This window comes from Terrapene carolina, unplaced genomic scaffold (genome assembly GCF_002925995.2).
Source record: "Terrapene carolina triunguis isolate 2854851 unplaced genomic scaffold, T_m_triunguis-2.0 Scaffold69, whole genome shotgun sequence".
Classification (NCBI taxonomy): Eukaryota; Metazoa; Chordata; order Testudines; family Emydidae; genus Terrapene; species Terrapene triunguis.
The window spans coordinates 299,268-323,011 of record NW_020664420.1 but is presented as its reverse complement, the minus strand read 5'-3'; the positions used below and the strand labels follow the sequence as shown (position 1 = coordinate 323,011).

Below are 23,744 nucleotides of genomic sequence, written 5' to 3'. Positions count from 1 at the left end.
AATTGCATGTTATTAGTCTTCATTATTATTTACTTTTTGTAAAGAGCTGTCAGTGTGTTAGGAGCAGTATATCTTCACTCAGGACACATTGTCCCCTAAGCAGGGTTTTCTGATGCAGGGCACGGGGAACTCCCTGAGTTTGTACTGCAGGGAGAGCCCACCTAATGATTCTGTGGGCAGGCAAAGATTGATGTGCTCTGCCCCTGGGGTTTATCCCCCTAAACCCATGGATCTCCTGAAATCCAGGTGGACTTGCAGAGATGCAGCAGAGGGCCAGTGATGGAAGGATGGTCCAGTGGTTGGAGTGTTACCCTGGTTCATTTCCCTGCTTTGCCACAGACTTCCTGTGTGACCTTGGGCAAGTCACTTAGTTGCTCTCTGTACCCTCAGTTCCTCATACGTAACATGAGGATAACTGCACTTTCCTCCTTCAAGGGGGTGCTGTGCGGATAATACAATGACAATCGTGAGGTTCTCAGATACTAGAGTAATGGGGGCCATATAAGGACTTAAGATAGGTAGGGTAATACATCTGTCCTGCTACCTGTGCCAGCCCCGACAGTGCAGGAGATATGCTTCTCTGGGTCTCCCCTTCACTGAGTGGTGGGGAACTGGCTCTAGTTAACACTGGCACGGTCAGCATGACATTGGTTATTATGTTTTTAAAAGAGAGCGCCTAATTTTCATGTGCAATTACCACCACAGCGTGGACAAGTCAGGCAGTTGCCCATGTAAATGGGCAGTTATGTGTCCAATAGGCCACTTGCGTGTGCAATATACACAAATCATGCATTCCGTGATGTTAATTGCATGTGCAAATAAAGCACCCAATTGCATGCACATTTTTGCCTGCAGTTTTAAAAGTCCTTGTGCAGCTGGCTCAATCCACCCTCCACCCGGGTCAGGGGAAGGTACGCAATAGCCAGTAGCCATGCACTGTCCTTAACCCTCCCTTATTTTTTACATCTAGTTTCCTTGACCCCTGACCTATTATTTGCTCAGAGCAAATCTAGACACATGGAATGGCAGCCTATTTATATCTTTCCTTATTATTCTTAATTCATTATCAATAAATAACATTCAGCCATACCTTTTGGATGGTACACGATAGACCCTCAATAAATACACAGGCCTAATTTTTCAAAAGTGACTAGTGATTTTTCATTGCCTCATTTTGCTGCAGGCCCAGCTTAAGAGACGGAAAAGTGGCCTGATTTTTCAATGGCTCAGCATCTTTGTGAAAATCAGGCGCTTGTCAGGTGTCTTAAGTTGAGCACCCAAAACCACTCGCCACTTCTGAAATTTGGGCCACTGTAACGAGGTTACGGTCTGGTCAGATGTAGAACATGAAGACAACAAATGAAAGGGAGAAAGGAAGGAAGCAGCGAAAGGGAAGAACCGCAAAAATCAAAACAATAAATGATGTGACTATCTGGGGTTTTTTTCTAAACAAAAGTACTTGTCTGGACTGTGGTCGTCATTCTGTGCTGATGAACTATACAACAGTTGGACCTCATGATTCAGCTGTGTGAGTTGAAGCTGCAAGGTTTCTGAGTGTGGGTTTCCTGTGAGTATTCCAGTAGAAGGACAATAGATGTGCCTCTGCTCAGTGGCGGAGAGAGTGGTCGTTTGGTCATCTAGGATTGATGTAGAACACTATTTGAACAGTCCTGACTATGGTAGCTCTATGCTTTTAGTCATCTAGATGGTGCCATCGATGTAGCACTGGTGGAAGGAATTTAGCGTGGGACCCTCCAACAAACTATTGTATTTTTTCTATTGACCGACAGAGGAGCTTTGGTTATGGGATGCATGGTCAGGAGACCTGGGTTGTGTTCCTGGTTCTGTCGCTGGCTTGCTGTATGCTGTTGGGCAAGTCACATTGCCACTGTGTGACAGTCTGTCTTGTCTATTTAGACTGTAAGCCCTTGGGGGCAGGGGACTGTTTATGATTACAGGTATGTACAGCATCCCGCAGAGTGAGGCCCTGGTCTCAGTTGGGGTATCTAGGTGCTACTGTGATTAAATATCCAATCCCAAACCTTCCTCAACTACCAGAGTTGCTTCCCACTTCCATTGAGGCTGCTACCTCCTCACCTGTGAATCAAACATATTATTAGGGAGCGGGAAAGGGAACAAAAGATTCCAGTTCCCATTTACTTCTGACAACCACCTACAACAAGTTAACAACCATTGTTTTCTGGCGTGGCTGTCAGAAAAGTGAGTGGGATGAATTATCTACATATTGGGCATTATTTCAACTCAAATAGCTTTTGACTTTAGCTGGACTCAGCCAGTTCAAGTTAGCCACTGGTGTCACATGGGAAAAGTCAGAACGTATTCAACAGGGGACTGGAGTGAAGAGAAGTGCCACCAAGGTCATGGGCCACCCCATGACGAAACAGGGACACTACTTGGGAAAGAAAGAGCATGGAGCTGGAGAACAGGAGGGTGACATTTTTTTCCCCACGCACAAAGTGCAGCCATGTGCTTTCAGTCTAAAACCACTTTGATCTGAGGCGAAAGGCTGCTGTCTCCATCTCTGCACACAGAGTTCTTAAAAACGCTTGGTTGTGATACACAGAAAACAAAGGGATGTAAATTAAATTGGGGTTCACTATTTTTTTATAGTGACTCATTCATGGTTTGGTTTTTAAAGCACTTTTAACCGTGAGATAAACAATTTCTTAGACACAAGATGTTCTTCTGACAGAGAACAGCTAAGGGCTGCTGCTTTCCGGCCGCCATCCCAACAGTACATTGTGACTACGCTTTCCTCCAGAGGCCATCCCAGCACCAAGAAATTAAGGACAACAGGCTATTTCCCGAGCCGCCCAGACTTGGATTCAATTCTTGGCAGTGCCCAGCTCAGTGGTAGTATGTGCAGAACTTGCATCTGCTGATGGAAGATGCTTCCAGCGCTGGAAGGAAAAAAGGACAAACAGTGGTCATTGGCTCATCAGTATGACAAGCCCAGGAATAACAGTAAATGAAGATGGGAAAGGCCTGCTAAGAAATCCAGTCCATTCCTCAGCCAGGGTAGCATGGGCCCTTGCAGTACGTTTCCTTCACAACTTCGGTTCTCATTTTACCTTCCTGTTTCTCTTTGTTGGAAATATTAAGGTGACACAATCACGCTCCAGAAATCACTTGAGTTCCTGCCTACAGAGTGCGAGAAAGTGAAGGTCTTAAGGGAGCGGCCATCCCTGGAGCGATACGCTTACAAAGAACCGCAGAAACCTCCTGGAAGTTATCCACGCTGAAGGAATCGGCTCTGCTGAGAGAGTGGATATGTTCTGTATTTTTCTTTCCCACTCAGCTCATTGAAGCGAATTTAGTGTGGGTGACAAGAGTGCCAAACCCAGGAGACTGAAGTCCTCTCTTAGCCACACAACAGACAGCTTGAGCAATGAAAAGTACAAGTGTCACCCCCCTTCCCCCGTGCCACCCCAAATGTCACCCTGACAATGTTACAACTATGTCCTGGAAGGTTCATTGGTAGGCATGAGTTCAGTCACTCTCCATATCCATTCCATCCTCAGCTTCTCTGCTGAGATCTCGAGCAATGGGACTGGTTTCGGCTTGGGCCTATCTCTAATAGCAACTGAGTGATGTCTCATTGTTTGCATGGCAACATACATGTTGGACTTGATCCTGCCGTGTGCAGTCACCAAGCCTGTGCTGAGCAGGAAGCCCAGAGGACACGTGCTGAAGAGATCCTGCTGCGTTGGCCGTCATGATATTCCAGACTAGTAGAAGGAGTGAAACCTAGGAGTGGCTATAGGTAGGCAAGAGGCCCATTTGCAGGTTGATGATTAGACCTGAGGCTGTATCTCCCCACACCACCCATTCTCCTTGCACCCTGCCACTAAGGCAGTGGGCACACAAGACTTTGAGACTTACCGTACAATCCCTGAGGACTGGGCTGAATGTTTAGCCTAACTCATGCCCACACATGGCCACCATCTACTCTGGTGCTTGTCAGCAATTCGCAAGGACCTGCAGGATCAAGGCTGAAGTGTTTTGGGGTGCCAAGCAGCCTTCAAGTACACCTCTGATGTAGACATGTGATCTGCTCTTCCCCATTCTCCCCACTCCCCATCTGGGGTGGTTTAAATGGAAGAGCCGTCAGGGAGCAACCTTCTTAGCACCCCACGGTGACGCAACCCATCCAAGACCATGTTTCTGTGGTGGGAAAGGCATGCTGTGCCCTGAGAGCGCCTAAGAGTCACAGCTTTCTGCAGCCTGAAGCAGCAGCCGGGGAAGAAATGGGGAATTGGGAAAATCCAGCTCCCCGTTATTCTGTCCTTGTTGCTGCCCACTGTTCATGTCACAGTCAGGGAGGGAGAGGTGGGTCAGGAGAAGCCATGGACTTTGTAGTTGACAACTTTTTGGAAGTGCAGTGCAGAACAGGGAGACATGGATCTGCGTTCACATCGCACTCCCCGTCAGTACCCAGCCTGGGCCAAGCTAATGATCCAACCAGCGGACCAAATTCGGTGATGAATCCTGGTCACGTGCCACTTGAGGCACGTTGCACATATGCTAAGAAGAAGTGCCGAACAAGGGAGATTAAACGCCCTGAGCTGCAGTCCTGGCAAATTTCTTGATCCTTCACTACCTTGGTAAATCATTTATTAGAGCAGCCTTTTTACATAATCCCTGAAAAAAACATAAAATAGATTTATCACAAAATCCTGTCCTCCTACCAACCATCTACAGACTGGTACATATATTTCTCTGATTATTAATTAACTGATGCACAGAAACTGCTTTAAGCTTTTTAACCTCTCCCTCTCTTTCTTTGTCCTTCAAGAGTGGAGACCACAATGCAGGGGAGATGTTAAAAATAGGGGGTGTTACCAGAATGGGTGGTGCATTAAAGTTGTGCTTTAAAGTCAATAGCAGAAGACCCCGGAATTAAAGACATTCAGTAAAATGTTTGTCGTCTTTTTGTGCCAAATTCTCCTCTTAGTGATGCCAGTATAAAACTGGAGTAGATCTGCTGAAGTTGGTGGAGTTACTCTAGATTCACCCTTGAATAATGGAGAGCAAAATGTTCCTCATTATCTTTACCCTGCTTGCAAAGTCTCCTTAGAAGAAAAATGGCACTTATGTGGAAGTTATCTAATCCACTAGCAGGCATCTGACCCGAAAAGAGAAAAGGATTTGACACTGTAGTCACTGCTGTCTAACCATCGATTGCCTAGCACTGTGGCCTCTCAGTTTTCAGGTTGAACCAGAGCATCTCTGCTATTTGGAGTCCGGGTAACTGCCTTACCAGCCTGCAAAGCATCCCCCAGAAATAATACAGGGTGTGTAGAGCTGAGTGTATCAGAGCACATCAGGCCACTCACGGCCAAAACGATCACCTTCAGACTGGAGACACTGGCTCTCCACTCCTGGGAAATACCACACCAGCTGCTGGCTAGCAGAGCATTTTTCGTGCCATGATGAAAGAAGTCTGAAAAAAGGACATTCTAAAGAACCTAAGCGTGGCCCTGGGTACATACCCAGTACCAAAGAACATCCAGGTACCTCTCCCTGCTCTTCTTCCCTAAGCTCTCTCTGCAACATGGTGGGTGACCACCTTTTCTATCATCTTTGGAAGTGCCACCTGTTATAGTTTGGTATTCCGGGTGGTGTCACACAGAACAGTCACCCTTAGAAGTCTCCCGTAAAAGCTATGACTTAGTAGCACCATTATAAGTCTTTGAGCTTGTCCAGATGAGAGAAACTGTCAGTGGAGTAACTACATCAGTGTCGTCACCCCAGTGTAAAGCCCTAGCATAGATGTACTGGTGCAAAACAAATCCCACTGCCTCTGTAGAAAAGCAGCACAATAAGCATCTTGCCGACACGCAGCTGGAGGTCCTTGTCTTTGAGCGTTTAAGTTCCCACTTGTGGCACCACCTTCAGGAGTGCCCAACCCGACATCCACTAATTAGCACCCCTGTAACATCATGATGTAAGTCCTAGACAGATGGGTCCTGCGCTATGGAAACCGTGGGCACACAGTATTTTGCAAGGGAGGCAGCTGGGGGGATGGAACCCCACATTCAGAGGTAGGTCAACACATGACTGTTGGTAGTTACCCCGCTGAAACCAGCCCATCTCTGAATGAGGCATGTTCTTCTCCTGTCTGGAGTAAGAGCATTGAGAGTCTAGAAGAGAGTTGTGGGGGAAACAGCTCTTATTAAGAGCTGCATTCAAAGACATGGGCCAGGTGAATAGCAATTTCAACTTAGGGATCTTGGGAAATACACCCACTGGAGCTCCCAGGGCCTGCTCCTGCTCCACTGAAGTCCATGGGAGCTTTGCTAGCTCCTTCATTGGCAGCACGATCAGGACCCTATTGAGTGACAAGTCAGTCAACCAATCAAACACAACCTAGGATCATCACATTATCAGACCTCTTATTGGCTGATCCATGAGCCCAGGGGCAGGATAATTGTTATCTAACAACATCCAAGATCTGATTGACTCTTTCATGAGTTTCACCTACCATCGCGCTCCAGTTTTCTGTCAAGAAAATGAGACCTAGCATGTGGGGCAAGCAAAGGTCTTTGCTCCCATCTTCACCACTGCAATACCAGAACCCCCTCATCTGTGCTGTGCTCTAAGGACAACTCCACAAAGACCTGGTTACTGACTTCGGTGCAGGGGAAGGGAGCCCAGGTTACTTCCATGTGCTGACCCAGCATTACCACTTGAAGATGTGACTACCACACTCACTTGGGATATCATCTGACCTTGATGTAACCCTTAACTTCATTCGTTTCCCGGTCTCTCACAGGGCTGCATTAACAGCCAAAGGCAGAGCGTGCGGGTTTAAGACTGGTTTGTGTGTGTGCGTCTGTGTGTGATTCGTGAAAGAACTCAGTCCTGTAGCGTGTGAGACTTGCTGATAACCCGGGATTAGATCAGAGATGAGACACTGATGAGGACTCTGAGCACATGGAGGTGCAGGGCTGGGAACCACGTTCCATTCCATTGTCAGGGGCAGGCATGTGTCTGTCAGCAAGGACTCACCCTTAGCTTTTGGGGTTCTAAAACTGCCTCTTTGCTCACCCTGTTTATCAGCAAACCCTGGACTCTGGGGGATGGTTTGTGCTGCCAGAGCCCTGTGTAGGAGGATGACCATAGAGGGCTAAAAGGTTTTGTCTGAAGCACAGGGCTGTTGTTCCACAGCATCCATGCACAGACCTGAGGGAGGTGGTCATCACATGAGGCTGCTCACTGCTGGAGCATGAGGGGCGTTTCTTGCATGTTGCAGTGGCCTCATGCTTCTCCGGACACCACAGTCACCAGCTAAATGCACACCCGGAAGGGAGGGCAGAACTCCCAGCAATCTTCAGAAGCAGAGGTTTCTATTGCTAGATCTAAAGTAGGACCCCAAGAAGTAGCTAATCCCATTACCATCCGTGTCGTTATAATGGTTTCCAGCCATTGGGGGGGCGAGGCCACGATGACAAGCTCTGCTCTCCGCCATTAAAAAATAATAAATAAGACTCAGTTCCAAGTATGCAAACTAAGCCGGCTGCTCGAGCACACCATGGACTTGTGCTAGCTGCATCTCCACTCGGACTCTGTCTCAACATGCTGGGAACTGACCTGCCCTCGCTCGTCTGGTCCCAAAGTGGTCCCCTTAGCCTCTTATAATTGCCCCATTTACATGTCCAGTCACTAAGGGTGATCGCATCCCAGCGAGCTCTACATGCCTGCTTGCAAAGCACAATGCTGTCTAGATGCCGGGCAAAGTAACCGGAGCTATGCATGTAACCCCATTAGGGAAGTGTGGGTGTTTGCCTCCCTCAAAAGTATGAATAAGAGTCCGCTACTGCTAGCAGTTAATGGAGCTGCTCCTTCACTTCAAGTGGTAACTGTTCAAGTTTTTAGTGCAGATGTTCTAGGGTATGAGCCAGCTCAGGTTGGCATGGGAAGGTCATTGGGTTTCCCCCATATTTAATTTGCCATTATAAGCAAGTCGTTATGGATAGATCAAGTTCCCGCATTCATAAATGCAGCGGGGAGAGGAGAAGGCGCTGCAGAGAAGATAAGAGGGAAACATCAAGGGTGGTAGAAGCGGATTTACCCCAGCTTTGGGAGAGAGACACACAGAATAAGTGCCTTGAAAATGACTCATGACAAGTGCCAACTCGCACTTAGAGCTGGCCTGGCCTCAGAGCTGCATACATTAATGCTGGGGACCCTGGGGACACTCAGGACCCTGAACGCTGTGTGGTGTAATGTCTGGAACTGCTTTCGGATCCGACACTGTGATCTGTAACAACCCACCCCATTGGCAACCATCTTCCCCTCACCCTCCCTCCCACCCACCTCCCCAAGCCTTTCCTCGCCCCCACCCCATGTTCATTCTAAGTGGTCTTGCATGTAGTTCTGCAGCCCCCTTCAGTTCGTTAAACCCCCCGCCTTGCCTCGTGTTTTGACAGGGTTTGTGAGTTTTGACAACCCCGCCAGTGCCCAGGCTGCCATCCAGGCGATGAATGGTTTCCAGATTGGCATGAAGAGGCTGAAGGTGCAGCTGAAGAGGCCGAAGGACGCTAACCGCCCCTACTGAAGAGTTGTGGGAACCGCTGGATACACATGACTAGCACAGGTAACTGCACGGGGGAGGGGACGTCACTCGTTGTCGTACAGAGTCTGTGTTGTGGACCCTAAAGATTAGTTCTGCGGCTCTCTGGCTTCTATCTTTTCTACTAGATCTCTGGCTAGAGCCACACCACCACACACACACACACACACACACAATAGGAACTGGTTGTGTGCGCACTTTGGTAGAAAGAGAGGCAGGAAGAGGCTAAATGTGGGACGGGCCAATTGTCTCCTCCCGGTGGCATCACGTGACTGTGATGAGACTTTCTGACCACTAGGGAGGATAGCAGCTGTTCCGGTCACCTGCTCAGCCATAGAAAGGATTCTGAGGCCAAAGAAGACCTGTAATTAAGAGGTGGGAACCAGGCTGCAGTTTAATTCCAGGCAGTTGGACCAGTCCGGCGTATAGAGCAGTAGCTCCATGTTACAAACATTCCAAAGCATTTTTCATTCTTCATATGGTATAGTTCATACCCAGTTTCATCTCAGCATGATAAAGTCCTGTAAATAGGTCTCCTTGACACCTAAATATCCCCTAATATCTTCCCTGCTAAACTAGAGAAATGGATAAAGGAATTCATGCTCATGTCCTCACTCAGCTTCTGTTAATTCCTTACTCGGATAAAACTCCCACTGAAGCCAACAGGAGCTTTGCTGGAGTGAGGACTTGGTTAAAAATGGAATAATGACCTCAAGATTAGCCTCGTGGACAGTAAATTGTTTGCTGTTGGGAGGCAGCAAACTTGGTACTCTAAGGGAATTTCTAAGTACATACAACAGTGCCAAAAATATCAGCACAACTCACTTGTTTTGGTGGAATTTAAGCCTGCCCCCGGCAGCAAAATGGAGTCTAGGCTTTGGGTAAACTTTTCAAAAGATCCTAAGTGTCCCATTTTCAGAAGTCATATAGGGTATGTCTACACTGCATTGTAAACACGGATCTATGGGACCCAGGCTAGTGGACTGTCCTCTTCCAAGCCTGCACATGGTCATCCACATTGCATTGTAAACTGCTGGACCCGGGGTCTCACAGCCATGTTAACACCTCCACACTGCCCTAAGCAGACCTTCTGGCTTGAGCTGTGTCTACTCAGGCATGGACCTAAGTCACAGCAGGACCTGGGTTCTGAACCACCCCCTCAGTGGGGGTTATTCAACTTGGGTCCTGAGTGCTTGCTGACCTGAGTCAGACTGATTTGTGTGTGGATGGATGTGGGGCTTAGGTTCAAACCTGAGTCAGAACCCAGGCTTAGGTTTCATCTACACAGGGATAAAAAAAACCCGGCTGGCCCGGGTCAGCTGACATAGGGATTGGGCTGTGGGGCTAAAAATTGCTGTGTAGACATTCAGGCTCAGTCTGGAGACCGAGCTCTGGGACCCTGTGAGAGTGGGGAGTCCCAGAGCTTGGGATCCAGCCTGAGCCCAGATGTTTGCACAGCAATTTTTAGCCCCACAGCCCAATCCCCATGCGCCTGAGTCAGCTGACCCGAGTCAACCATGGCCATGCTGCAGGTCTCTTAGCCCTGTACCACCATACCCCGGTGTACAGTCTAGCTATACCCAGAGGTGCTTAGAATTTTCAGTGGGACGTAGGCTTCTAAGATCAAGACCCTCAAAGGTATTTAGGTACCTAATTCCCATTGATTTATTTCAGTGGAAGTTAGGCACCTAAATACTGGAGGATCTGGGTCTTACGTGGTTTTTGAAAATGGGAAGTAGGGTCCCAAGTCACTTAGGTGCTTTTGAAAATTTATACATTTCTGTCCCTGCAATAGCTGGTTCTCATCTCCAACGCAAAGTGATACCATTACTACACTAATAGTGCCCTACCATTTAGCTATTGAAGATGAAACGCATGCTGATAGGTGGTGCAGAAGCAGCCAGCCTGGTGCTGCATTGGTTGAACACCGGTATTTCTGATGGCGACTGCATAGCATGGTGGCATTGAGACATCACTGATGATAGTTCAGTTCCTATCTTCAAAGGCCAGAGGCCTCCCTTTCCAAAAAGGGCATGACATGGTGTATGGTTTGGCAAGTTACAGTGTGTCAGCACACGGTAAGGTAGAAACCATTGTCCTTGATCTGGTGAGTGGATATTGCTCTTCTTCCTGATGACCGTCCATATCTCCACTCAGCCCCTCTCCCGCTGGTCCCAAAATGTTATGCATTGGCTGGTTTCCCAGTTCCTAGGAAAATATATATGGATGAGTGGTTTATTATGGAGATGGGGTAGCCAGCCATTCCATAGTTAAAGCTATATGTACGTTTCTATTAGAAGGTCAGTACCAGAGATGTACCTGGACTGCAAAGATTAGTTTTGGATTTCCAAACTTTTCCAACATTTGGGGGTTTGAGGATCTAAGATTTTGATTCAGGTCATCACAGAATTAGGGGTCAACCATCAATTGCCCAGATTTGACCTTCCCCAACCTTCCAGGGTGTTTAGTCCCAGTTTCCCATCTTTCACTGATATGTAGAATATCACTGAAAGTACCCTATTCTAGTCTTCGTGCCAAAACTCTGTTCCCTCTAGAATCAATGCACTGGAGGCAAGACATGAAATGGATTAAGGAACTCCCTCTCCATAAATGCATTAGTTTAACATGTTAATTTCACACAGGTCATTTGAATCTCTCAGGGCGATAATGGCTCAGGAAAGATGCAGTCTCAGATTGCCAAAGTATTCTTCCACCCTTTTTAAAATACCTTTTCTTTTCCTTGCTTATGACAAGGCCTCTTGGAAGCTTGAAACTGAAATATGTTTCCATAGCCAAATGCTTTTTTGCTTCATCATCCTGTGCACACGCTGGCTTCTTATTGCAGGTGCTGGAGGCATGCACGCTAATTTCTTAACACAGTACACCGATGCTCCTAAGAGATTTTCAGTTGCATCTAATAGATTTAGGAGTGCAAGTCCACTGGGTTTTGAAAATCTCACCCTGAATGCTGAGCGCTGCACACTGGCATAGAATTGTAGGGTAGCTTTGAGTGCTGAGCTGTACACACTTGTTTGTTGTTATAGGTGAATCATGAGCCCTGGGCTGTACACACTGGTTTGTTATTGTAGGGTGGCTCTTAAGCACGGGGCTGCACACACTGGTTTGGCGTGATAAGGCTAATCACGAGGGCTGAGCTGCGTTCACTGACTTATTATAAGAGGGCTGCTCCTGGGTAGGGCAAGTGGTTTTTACTAATAAATTATACAAAAAGTAATTGTCTGGTGATGAGAAACAAGCTGGTGTCAGAAATCTACTTGCCCTTCAGAGCTTATTTTCTGCCTTGGCTTCTGTGGGGCAGAAGCAACTGTTCTGCACAGAGTATTCTAATTGTTGAGTACCTTAGCCTCCCACGCAGTCTAGGTTTTAACTGAGCTTCTCTCAGGTTTTTCAGTAAAACTGAGTCAGCTGTTAGAATCATAGACTATCGGGGTTGGAAGGGACCTCAGGTCGTCATCTAGTCCCACCCCTTGCTCAAAGCAGGACCAATTCCCAATTAAATCATCCCAGCCAGGGCTTTGTCAAGCCTGACCTTAAAAACCTCTAAGGAAGGAGATTCCACCACCTCCCTAGGGAACCCATTCCAGTGCCATCCAATCTGCTCCACCCTCTGCCTATAGTGTCTGTAATTATAGGTGTGTGGGGGGGGCCAGCACAGTGGGGCCCTCCTCCTCATTGGATGCCTCCTAAATAAACAAACAATCATTATTTTCTAACTGCCTCATTCCTGGTGTAAATGTTGACAGAGCTGAGGACCAGCTCCCTTGTAGCAGGAGACGTTTGCGCCGGCACAATTTAGGTGTAAAATTGCAAGTGTCAGAAAGAAAAGCGGGTGCAGATGTGAGTGACTTGCGCCTGTGCCTGCCTCATATGCAGCTGTGGTTGAATTGCAGGTGGGCACAGGTGGAAAAGAAGAGAATGAGAATGGGGCCCCTTGTGATCATGGAAGAAGTGCATCTTGGGGAGAGGTTGGAATGAAATGAAGGTGGTAGTTTGGCAAGCTAGAACGGGGAAGACCAGGAGGTATCATGGAGACCAGGAGGTGTCGTGGAGATTCAGAGGCATTTAGATCCTGTTTCAGGCCCATCTCTGCTTCAGAGGGAATAAGAGATACCATCAGTTAAGCATACTCATTGGAGGTCAATCCGTACCTAGCACTGTTACAAGAACAAGGTTCCTAAAGACATCCATGATGGGGACCAAAAGCCAGGGAGGCAAAGATAGATAGATGCTGCAAAGTTGTGAGGTAAACAACACACTGAAGTGACAGAACATTATATAATAGCCTGGGTAACGGGTTTTTTCAGACTCAGTTCATTAAGATACTTAATTGTACACCTAGCTTTAAGCACACAAGTCAGCTCATTGACTTCAGTGCAGCTACACATGCTTAAAATTAGGCATGTGCTTAAGAACCTTTCTGAATTGGCGCCTTTCCAGGGGAAACATTTGTTTTATTGGACTCCTTTGTGAAATTAGGAGGTTGCCAGCAGAAATGTGAGCTAAATCCAGCCTGATAGGATAACACAAGAATCTTTTCTTTTTCCCCCTCCCCTCCAAAAAAAAAAATCCTCTCTTTCATTCTGGATTCATGTTTTATCTAATCTCCCTTTTATGACCCAATTTGGTTTAGGCCACATTGATTTAAAGTCCTTGGTTTTCCTCACTAATGCTCTAAAGTAGCTGTCAAACACTAAAAAAAAAAAAAATTGCTGTGATGTGGCAGATAAAATCACAAGCTGCAGTGAGCAAAACCCAGAAGGATTCATATGGCAGAACGCTTCCAAAATGGCTGCCTTCTGTTCTCCCATTTCTTTCTAATTACAAAAGATTGTACCAAAAGGAAGGAGGGGAAGAAAGCAAAAGAAATAAAAGAGGATCATTTGAGGCCAAAATCAATATATTCTATTACAAATCTCCCCCTAGGAATGGGAGGCTGAGGTACTTTATGTGTCTGTCAGATAGTAAATGCATGAAATAATGAAAGAAATAAGTAGTGGAATCTGCTACTCACATGGATGCCCATTCTTAGGCGCCCCAGTGTACCGTAGATTACCGCAAAATTGTAGGTGCAAATTACAGTACCTAAGGGACAAGTATATGAGCCAGAATATAACTCTACGTAGCCACTGCTGGCACATTGCTAATAGTGAGAGCAATATCCGCTCCATATTATTCAGCCACGGACATGCAGACACAGACTAGCCCCATCCCCACCTCCCATTGCCCTAACCCTAACATAGTAAGTTAGGAGAAATAGTAACAGTTCAACACTGCCTAGAGGCCTGAACCTCAAGGTTACCATCGCTCATAATTGTATCACAGATCTCACAATATTTGGTATTAGGTAAAGCTCCAGCTCCAGGAGTCCTGTGATTACGTGAGAATCTCCGTTTTGGGGGATGGAGATTGTTCATTTGTTTATTTGTTTATGTGTTGGGGGGGGTGTATTGTTTTTAAGTACATTTCTAGCCCTCATAGTTGCAGAGAAAAGCTAGGAAACTTGAGCCAAGTGTACCCTACAGGCATAGAAACCCGAAGGCAAAGAAAAAGTACCCAAAATATGTCATTGGAAAAAAAATCTTATGATTTTTGAGGCCTGAGTTGCAATTTTTAATCACTTGAAGTTGGTAATACAGGAGACCCCAACTGAGATCAGGGCCCAGTTGTGCCAGGCTCTGTACAAATACATAGTAAGAGACCAGTCCTGCCCCTAAGAGCTTACAGTCTAAATAGACAAGACAGACAAAGGGTGGTGAGAAAGGAAGTCTTGATATCCCCCATATTATACCCATCACACTACAAGGTGAACCCATCAGACCTGCCATGTCTCCTTTGTATGGACAGGGACTGTCTCACTTAATTCACAGGCAGTTTTTAAAGTACAGCCTCTCCCTCTTGTGAAGAAGGATTCTGCGGTCTGTTTTTTTCTAAGGGACATTTTATATGTCACCAAGCTTTGGTTTTTTTGTAAGTCTCCCTCATTCAGACAGCCCTAGTGCAGCAGCTCTGTCGGGTCACTAGTGGTGATACTCAGCTCTGTGTAAAGAGCTAACACACAGCCATTTTACCTCTTAAGTCCCAAATAAGCCCAGTGTTGATTAATTGGTGCATAGGACTCATGCTGGCCCTCTGCGCGGGGGTGAATTTCACCCTAACTCAGCAAAGCAGTTACCCAGAGCAGTACATATGCCTGGAGAACCTGCCCATTACCACAGTGTGGCTTCATTGTGGTGATTAATCATCAGCAAAGTGTTATTGACCATCTTGTAGCCTCCTCTGCTAGGAATATTATTAATGCCCAAGATGAAAAGGGTTTGATTAGAGTGGGCCAGCCAGGAGTAACGCAGTGAGACTGAGCAAAGGTAAATGTAGATGGAGTAGCAAGAAAAAACTTACTTGCTGATACTGTGTTGACTGTGGAGTAGTCTCCAGAGGGAAGTGAAGAAAAACCCCATCAGCAAAGCATTGGCGAATGCACTGTTGGAATCATTCTGCCCCATCTGATATACCAGGGGAAATACAGATGGCTGGGACGGTTCAGACTCGCAAACTGTCTAGTTTGATGCTTGCGGTCAGAGCTAGACAGAAAAGGGGGGCATTCGGCAGAAAATTTCAACTTTTTATCAAAAAACCAACCCCCCCCCCCAAAAAAAATATATTTTGGTGTCCAGACAAAACTGTTCAGTTTTCACTTCTCCAATGAAAAACAAACAGTTTGAGGAAAGCAGACGCTAGCTACGGAAATGTTTGTTTAGTCAAAAAAAATGTCCATTGAAAAAAAGTTTTGATGGAAAATTTTTGACCAACTCTGTGATTTCAGGTGACTTCAATGTAAAAAGTTGTTATAAAGAGGAGAGTGATAAATTGTTCTTCTTAACCACTGAGGACAGGACAAGAAGCAATGGGTTTAAATTGCAACAAGGGCGATTTTAGGTTAGACATTAGGAAAACTTCCTAACTGTCAGGATAGTTAAGCACCAGAACAAATTACCTAGGGAGGTTGTGGAATCTCTGTCATTGGAGGTTTTTAAGAGCAGGTTGGACAAACACCTGTAAGGGATGGTCTAGATAATATTAAATCCTGCCTCAGTGCTGGGGACTGGATCAGATGACCTCTCGATTCCATGATTCCAATCCTACGATTCTATGATTCCATGAAACTGCAGTTTTGACTGAATTTTCATTTGTCCAATCTACCTTTACATGTCCCAAGTGATGAGGCTTGTACCACTTCCTTTAAGAGAGTATTCCACACGCTCATTGATCTTACTGTTGTTTGTTAGGATGTTAATCGTGATAATCCACCTAAATGTTCCTTAGTACAATCTAATCCCATTACTTGTAGTTATACCTCTTAGGCCCATAATAACCAATTCCTTTCCCTCCTGTACAGACTGTTATCTTATCCATCCCTTAGTCATCATATAAGGTTTGCCTAAATTACAGAAAGTTGCACTGGTGTGACTATGTTGATGCAATAACTCCAGTCTTAATGCAGTTGAGCAAAGCTTATTTCAGTGACGCTTCATTCGGAAAGGCCTAACATTGGGCATTGGAAAAACCTTAGATCAACCAAAATGTTTCCAGGAATTCCTTCCTTTTTATAATTCCAATGATGACTGGGATCAAACATTCCCTCCCAGTGTGTTTGCAAGCCAGGCTTTGTGTTAACACATGAGAGCCTGAAAATGAAATTGACTCAGAGGGACTCATTCTCTCTGTTTTAATCATCTAAGGTGCTAGTAAAACTGGTAAAGAAATATGTTTTCTTTTTTGGCCTATCATTTTTTAACCCAACTGTCCTTTCAAATTACTAATCACTTTATTATTTTAAAATACTAATTTCTGCTTTGCGAGCTGCAAATTCAATACCAATCTTATACTAAAATTGGCACACAATATAATGCACTGATGGAACGCTACAATAATTAATTGCTGTATTCGCTCAAAAATTACAATCAGTAATTACAGCATCAAGGCTAAATTCCATTCAGCAATATTTGGAACTGGTTCCTCTTAAAAACAGGGCAGCTATTCAGAAGCATTGCTGTGTTTGCACCTAAATGAGCCCAGGTAGGTTGCTAAAGCATCCACGTTGTTTGTCTTGGGAGTGCTACAACAACATAAAGCAATACAACAAACATTTTATTTTATAGAGGGTTCCTCATTAAAAACTGTGTCCTTCAATGTGTCCATATTAGATAATACAGAGGTAAACAATAGATATGAAAGCAGCTTCCCAGTTCTCACCCTCTTGCGATCCAGTTGGCACTGATACCCTGAAATAACCTCTCTGAGGCTCGTTAGTACATTTCACAACTGGTCACCCCTTCTGAAGTGGGTAACCCCAAGCGAAATTGGGCAAGGGTCTTGATATAGACATGAATACCTCTTAACAAACTTTTGAGAACAGCCACAAAACCCCAATGATGGTGGCTCTCCAAGGGGGTTTAGTCACAGCCAAGTGACTGAGGAAGTTCATCCAAATTCTCATATGGGCCAAAACTTGTAACATTGCCCCTGATTGGAGGGATCGTCTGCATGAATTGAACCCAGAGCTGCTAGATCTAAAAAACATGAGTTTCTACTGCCTCAGATCAGACCCATTGGCAGAAGTAAATTTCTATGTGGTCCAGCCACTAGAGGGCGTAAGCATGAAAAGGGGGGGGGGTCAATTTATGAATTTGCCAGGGTGCCCGTTAGATTTTAAAGCTGAAATCTAACAAACTAGGCTTGCTAGTCTATAACAATCTAATAGGATAACCCCTTTTTACTGAGTCCAGGAAGCATTCGCTTGCTAGTCTAACACTGGGTTCTTTCCAGATCATCTTTCAACCTGAACAGTATTGCTCAAATCAAGACACTTGCTTATTCTTAACCAACCAACAATTTATTAATTCACCCAGAACCACATTAACAAATAATCAACAGCTCACCACTCAAATGTAGACACAACCAGAGGTTTATACATATGCAAATTATGAGAGATTCTTGCTTCGGCGATTAACAATACCCTCGGTTAACCATGTTCATTTCTATAATGGGGTAGGGGACTACCAAAACTTGGCTGAGCTAGTGCTTAAAAAGTAGCTATAAAGGAAAGGAGGGTAACAAACTCCAAGAAATTTACTCTGCTCTGGGAACTGGCAAGAATCTTAATAAGATGATGCAGCGAAACCTCCATCAACGTGAGCATCTTCAACTGATGCCCTTACGGTTTTGGAAGGCACGTACAATCAGCATACAGTTTCTCATTCGCACGGTGGCTTCCAGTGGTATATCAAATGCAATAATTTCATAGTTGAATTATTCAGGAGGGTGGTAACTTTGGCGGGTTACACGTGAATATCAATATTCCAGGCTCTGAAGTATTTGATTCAGCTGTAGCACACACCTGAAGGCTTCAGGTGTGAACAAGGTCTCCCAGATATCTTTCCTCTGCCCCATGACTATAGTTGGGGAAAAGGTAGCTTTTATTTCAAGGGGTTCCGTTCTTACACTCAGCAGAGCTTCACCCAACCCTCCTGTAAGACTGGATCGAACAGTAAACAAGAGGGGGGAACTGGAATGGCAGCTGTTAAGTAGTTCCCAACTGAGCAGCACAATGAATAAGAGCAGAGTGCATGTGCCCCGGAAAGTTAATAGCCATTTAGATAATGGAACCAGCTCCTCAGCTAGAGTAAATTGGCAGCTCCACTAAGTCAACGGGAGGTGAAGTCAATGGAGCTACACCAGTTTACACCAGCTGAGGCCCAATTTGGCCCAATTATCATTTCAATTCTAAATTACACCAGAGGGTATTTTAGTTATTTACTAGAGTTCACTGGGAGGTAACATCAGGGTTCTGGCCATTCTATGGGCTTTCCAAAACGTCTCTGCAGTGACATTTTTACATCCCAATGGATTCTTGCGATTAAGTGAAACACACTTTTAATAGAGCTGAGATACCCATTTCTGAAGGGTGAGCTCTGTCCTTGGTCATCCCTGGAGCTGCTCCAGACACTCAGGTGTCAATTGCTAGAAATCAGGTTCCCTGTTCATTGCTGGGTTTTTTTTCCCCCTCCTATGGCTAGTATAGGACCAAACCAATAAAATTAGAGATCTTCCCCACGACACACATGACATAAACTCGCCACAGGGGCTGGCAAAGTTGTGGTGGACATTTACCAGCTACCCTGTGTTTTACCCCAGCAATGAAAAACAAAATGATATTTGAATCACGCATTTAAAACAAACCTTCTCCCATGGTGAGTTCAGGCACAGAATTTTTCAAGGCTGCCCCCCCCCCCTTATTAAAATCACTACAGCAATAATGTGATCACTGTTGTGAGCTTTAAGGCCTGATTCAATGCCCAGTTAAGCCAACAGACATCATGCCACTGATTTCAGTGAGCTTTGGATCAGGTCATCAAATGATGGCTGTAGAATTCTGTAAAATAAAATACCTTTTTTAAAAGGCTGGATTCTCCCCAAATGAAAGAGACTAGAATATTCCTGATTTTTAAGCACTGTCAAACAGAGTGGGCCAGATTGTTTTGTAGCCCATGCAAACCATGGGCTGTAAGTCAGCTAAAATTTAACTCAGGTTGCTGGAAAAAACTTTTTTTTTTTCACCCATCTCCGAGGAAGCGCTCCACTCATGTTTAAACTTTGCATTCATTGTTGTCTGTGAAATACAATAAGTATGTGCTTTTCATGCTCTGTTTTGTCCTCTGTGCATCCTCCTTTCATGTCACACGTTGCTGTTTCATAGCGGACTGTATGTTGGGGTGGGAGGAAGCAGGGGGGAAAAGCCTTTTTTTCCCCTTTTTCTTCAAATGTTTTGGAAATTAGCTTTTGGGGAGTAAATTCTTGAAATGTCTGTAACATTCCAAACAGGGTTCCTATTATATGATGGAGGTTGCCTGCGCTAGCAGGGAACTAGACTCTATAACCAGGAGGTCCCTTCCATTTCTGTGGTCAAATCTAGGGATTTTAATTTCTTTTGGTTTGCCTTTAAAGCCTTTGTAATTGAGCATCCTCGTGATTTTTTTTTTTTTTTAATTTCCCCTTTTTAAAGTTTGGTGACTCTACGCTTGTTTCTGGTACCTTTCCTCTCTCAAGACTGCACAACTTAATTATAGTGTGGTCATTGTTACATAGGCACTCCACTGTGGTGACTTCTTGAACCAACTCCTGTGTGTTATTGAGAACTAAACTGAGGAGAATCTCTCCACCCGTGTGCACTAGAATTTGCTGGTCTGAATAGCAACCATTGAAGGTGTCAGTATATGTTGGGCCAGATCATCGACGAGTATAAATCAGCCCTTAATGGAGCTATGCTGACTTACACCAGCTGATGACCTGGCCCGGTGTATTTCTAAACCTTTCCTGTTGCATCATTTGACCAGTTTATATGCAGGTAGTTGAAGTCACACATGGTTATGCGTTAGTATACTTTGTTGCCTGTCTGATTTCTGTCGACATGCATGATACATCCTTTGGTGGATTGGAGACTGGTAATGTAACCTCACTGGCTTGTTTGTTCTTTATAAATTGGGCTTTGTGTTTAGATTAGATAGACAGACAGACAGATAGATCCCTGAACATAACACATTATTCTAAAGTTTAAAAAGTCCTTAGCACTACTGATACAGAGGCTGGGAGCATCTCCATGTGGAAGATTTCAGAGGGATTTTATCTCTGTTTCCTTTTATTAAAATAGCACCGTACGCCTTTACAACATATAGCTGTTGTAAACAATGTCCCTTTACCTCCCCCAATTAATTTGACTAGGAATAGGGGAGAAGTAAGGCCACTCGCCAAATAAGCTTGCCTGTCTTCTCTGGGGTCAATGTGAAGGAGAATGGGAGGGGGGATATTTATTTTGATTGCTTTGTTATACATTAGAATAAGTGCTATTTGCAGTGACAAAGGAGAAGACTAATCTGGTTGACTGTGCATCTATTAAGCACGTGAAAGACAGTGATGATGCATGTCCCTCTGCTGAACCCCGGGGTGAGCCAGGCACTTACTCTCCGTCTAAACAATCAGGAACAAAATGAGTTGTGCGCCTTTATTATTATTTTTACCTGAGGTAGCAGAAGGGAAGCAATAGCAACACCATGATGCCATCTCGAATGCGGGCAACAAAGCTGCCGCCGAACGAGCGCCAACTGAGTATGGTCACGACCAGAGGCAAGCCATCCGTGTTTGTTTGTGTTGTGTTCCACAGAGTGGCAGGGATCCGTTCCCTATCAGAATAATCCAATTGACCAAAATGATTCATATTAGCGAGCCCATCTGTCTGAGGCCAGAGCAGAACCCCGGTGTTAGTTTAATAAATGACGTTCATTAAACGCAGCTGAAAATATAATCTGCAGAGACTGATGGGGTGAACAGAGCAAAGAATGAGCAAAAGGAGTTAGCAATTATCAGATGTCATTTGTTCTCCTGGTACAGTGGAATTGGGGCTTGTTTGCTGAAATCTTAATTTCATTTAGCTGAGGCGGAATCCATCAGAGAGGCACAGGCTGCCGCTCTGACTGCAGTTTCTCAGGCCCCAGTGGAGAACAGGGCATTTTTCCTTTTCCTAATTTCAGAAAGATGACCTCCAGGTTAGGATGGACAGAAGAGGGCTGTTTGAAGATGCAGGCTACATCTTCACTGCAGAGTCAACCCAGGCTCTTAGCCAGGTTTTAGCCCAGACCTACTCACTTTGCAGTGAGAACACAGGCTAAATCACTCAGTCTTCCAACGCCTTCCCACAGTTCCCCCCACTCGATGGACAAGTTCGCTCACAATTGAGAACATTGACTGGGAAAGAAGCCTGAAAAACTGTGGGATATGCCCCCAGACACACATGGAGGAGAGCAGAAATAGTGAGGACACAGTAATGCAGGTAGGGCTTTGCTGGAGGGATAGTCACTCCCAGGCTAGGCTACCCAGGGTGCCATACCCATGACTAACCATGCAGGGGAGACATATCCTCATGACTGTGAAATCCAGACAAAGATCCCAAACTCTGGCTAGATGGATTAAATGAATGGTCTCTTTGCCACTAAAAATCTGCTTAGCAACGTTGCATGTGCTACAGCACAGATAGCAGGGCCAATGCATTATCCTGGAGACTCTAGTCCTCTCCTGCAGCTCAGCAACACAGTAACTGGCCTTCATGGGTAGATAGAACCTGATTCCTTGTCAATCATTTACATCAATGCAAAGTGGGTGTGAAAGGCTCCCATTCTGACTTGGTAGTGTTGCAGATGCACTTGCATTGGTCTAAACTCTGAGCAGGGCAATGGCTAATCCAGCCTATAATGTTCACCATTCAGGAGGCATCAGAAGTTCTTTATCCTCTCAGCACCTTGACCCTCCCTCTTTACCTCTCCGGGATACCTGTGCACAGCAGGGTTCCGATTTGCACACAGAGCTGGGGGTGGAAATCCTTGACCTCATCTCAGCTGTGGGGCAAGGGGCAAGTTTTTGGCCCTTTTCTGGGTCATGAACCCAAACAGACAGAGAGCCATCTCTCTAAGCAGGTGGAGGGATGGAGGCAGCTGAAACTGTTGGGCCGGCCCTGAAGGAGGGCGGTGCATAATGCACCGCAGAGGGACGCCGCAGGCACCACGCACCATTTTACAGCTATCTGTCCCCAGTACTATCACTTGTACAGCCCAAAACCTAGGACCCAGGGGAGCAAACTGTACTACCGCTTCTGCTGGAAACATGCCTAATACCTAATTTCCAACTTGGCAAGTAACTTAACATTCTCGCCCATAACCTTTCTTTGAAATGGCGAAACCCAATGCTCTTAGCGGAGACCAACGCCTCACCCATTCCTGGCCAGCTGGAGGCGAGCTTTCCAGGAGGACAGATGGGCCACACTTGAGCATGCCCATAGCTATTTGAATGTTCTTTGGTGTGTTCTAGAGAAGTGCAGAGAAGGCTTTAATATGGGGAAGGAGGAGCCGATGACTGCCTTGTGGTAGGTCTAGTAATAGAGCTAATAAGCTTGTACGCCAGCAGTGAGGCGTTTTGTTCTGCAGCTTGTCCCTGTAACATTAGCAGGAGAGCACTCCCGAATTCCCTAGGAATGGCCGAGGAGCCTTGCACGAGCAAGCCCTTTCCGAGACCGGTCAGTTCTGTGACACAAGCAGTTCCTGTCTGAGTGTAGATGAGATTCGTTGTGGTTACAAAGAAGTAAAATTGTACCTCTGTACATTTACTGTGGGATTTCATCCGCAGTAGCCGATAAGCTCACAGACCCATGGGGTGATTTCACTCTCTGGGAACTCCACTAGACAGTGAAAGTGCAGGAGAAACACACAACCACCAGCCTCGGGAAAACACATAGTCTGCGGCTCACGGGATAACTATAGAGTTAGGCCCAGATCCTCTTTAGGTGCCTAATGCCCATTGAAATCAATGGGTGTTAGGTGCCTACTTAGCTTTACAACTCTAGTTTCTTTTGGCCTCAAAATAGTAGCACCGTCATACCTCACAGGAGTGTTGTGAGGGCAAATACAGTAAAGATCATGAGGCTTTCAGAGAAGACGGTCATGGGGGCCAGTTAAGTACCATAGATAGATGGATCAGTAAAGTTATTCATAGGTAAGTGTGTTTGGCATCAGGCCCTAATTCATGAGCATTTGTACAGAGCCATGGGCTGGAAGGGGCTCCAGAAGTATGAAGAATTCTTGTTATATTCTTCTCAAGCCCATGCTGGAGTTAAAGCCTCATGGGTGAACGACTGCGTTTCAGACACATCACAGAGCGGGGCTTTGGGGGTTTGTTTTCTTGTGTTTTTAACCCCAAAATGAACACCATTTAGTAATTAATAGGACTGTGAATGCTCATTGAGCCATCTCACGGCTTTCATCGATTTGAAATATTTGGGGCACTAATTTTCACCCTACTGCTCGTAGCTGGAGGTGCCTTCCAGTCTGAGAGCAATTAAAACAAAGCAGGAAATATTTTTAGGTAATTGCACTGTGCCCCGTGAAGGTAAATTGAAGCTGCAGGCAGAAAAATAAAATATCAGACGCTGTAATGGGGTGTTGCAAGCAGGAGCATATTCCTGGCTCTGTGATGGTTCGGGGGGGGGCTGATCAGCTGACCAAACCTGGACAGCTCACGTTTGGGTGCT

The 23,744-nt window shown here is 45.5% G+C and overlaps 1 protein-coding gene across 50 annotated transcripts in view; it reads left to right on the top strand.

Annotated features, from left to right (window-relative positions):
- CELF4 (CUGBP Elav-like family member 4) overlaps positions 1-8,581 on the top strand; it is an 833,225-nt gene extending 824,644 nt beyond the window's left edge. For all 50 annotated transcript variants that reach the window (XM_026649294.1, XM_024196884.2, XM_024196869.2 and 47 more), the window contains one exon: positions 8,454-8,581. In XM_026649294.1, the coding sequence (XP_026505079.1) occupies positions 8,454-8,581 (128 nt within the window). The remainder of the gene's footprint in view (positions 1-8,453) is intronic.
- The last annotated feature ends 15,163 nt before the right edge of the window (positions 8,582-23,744 follow it).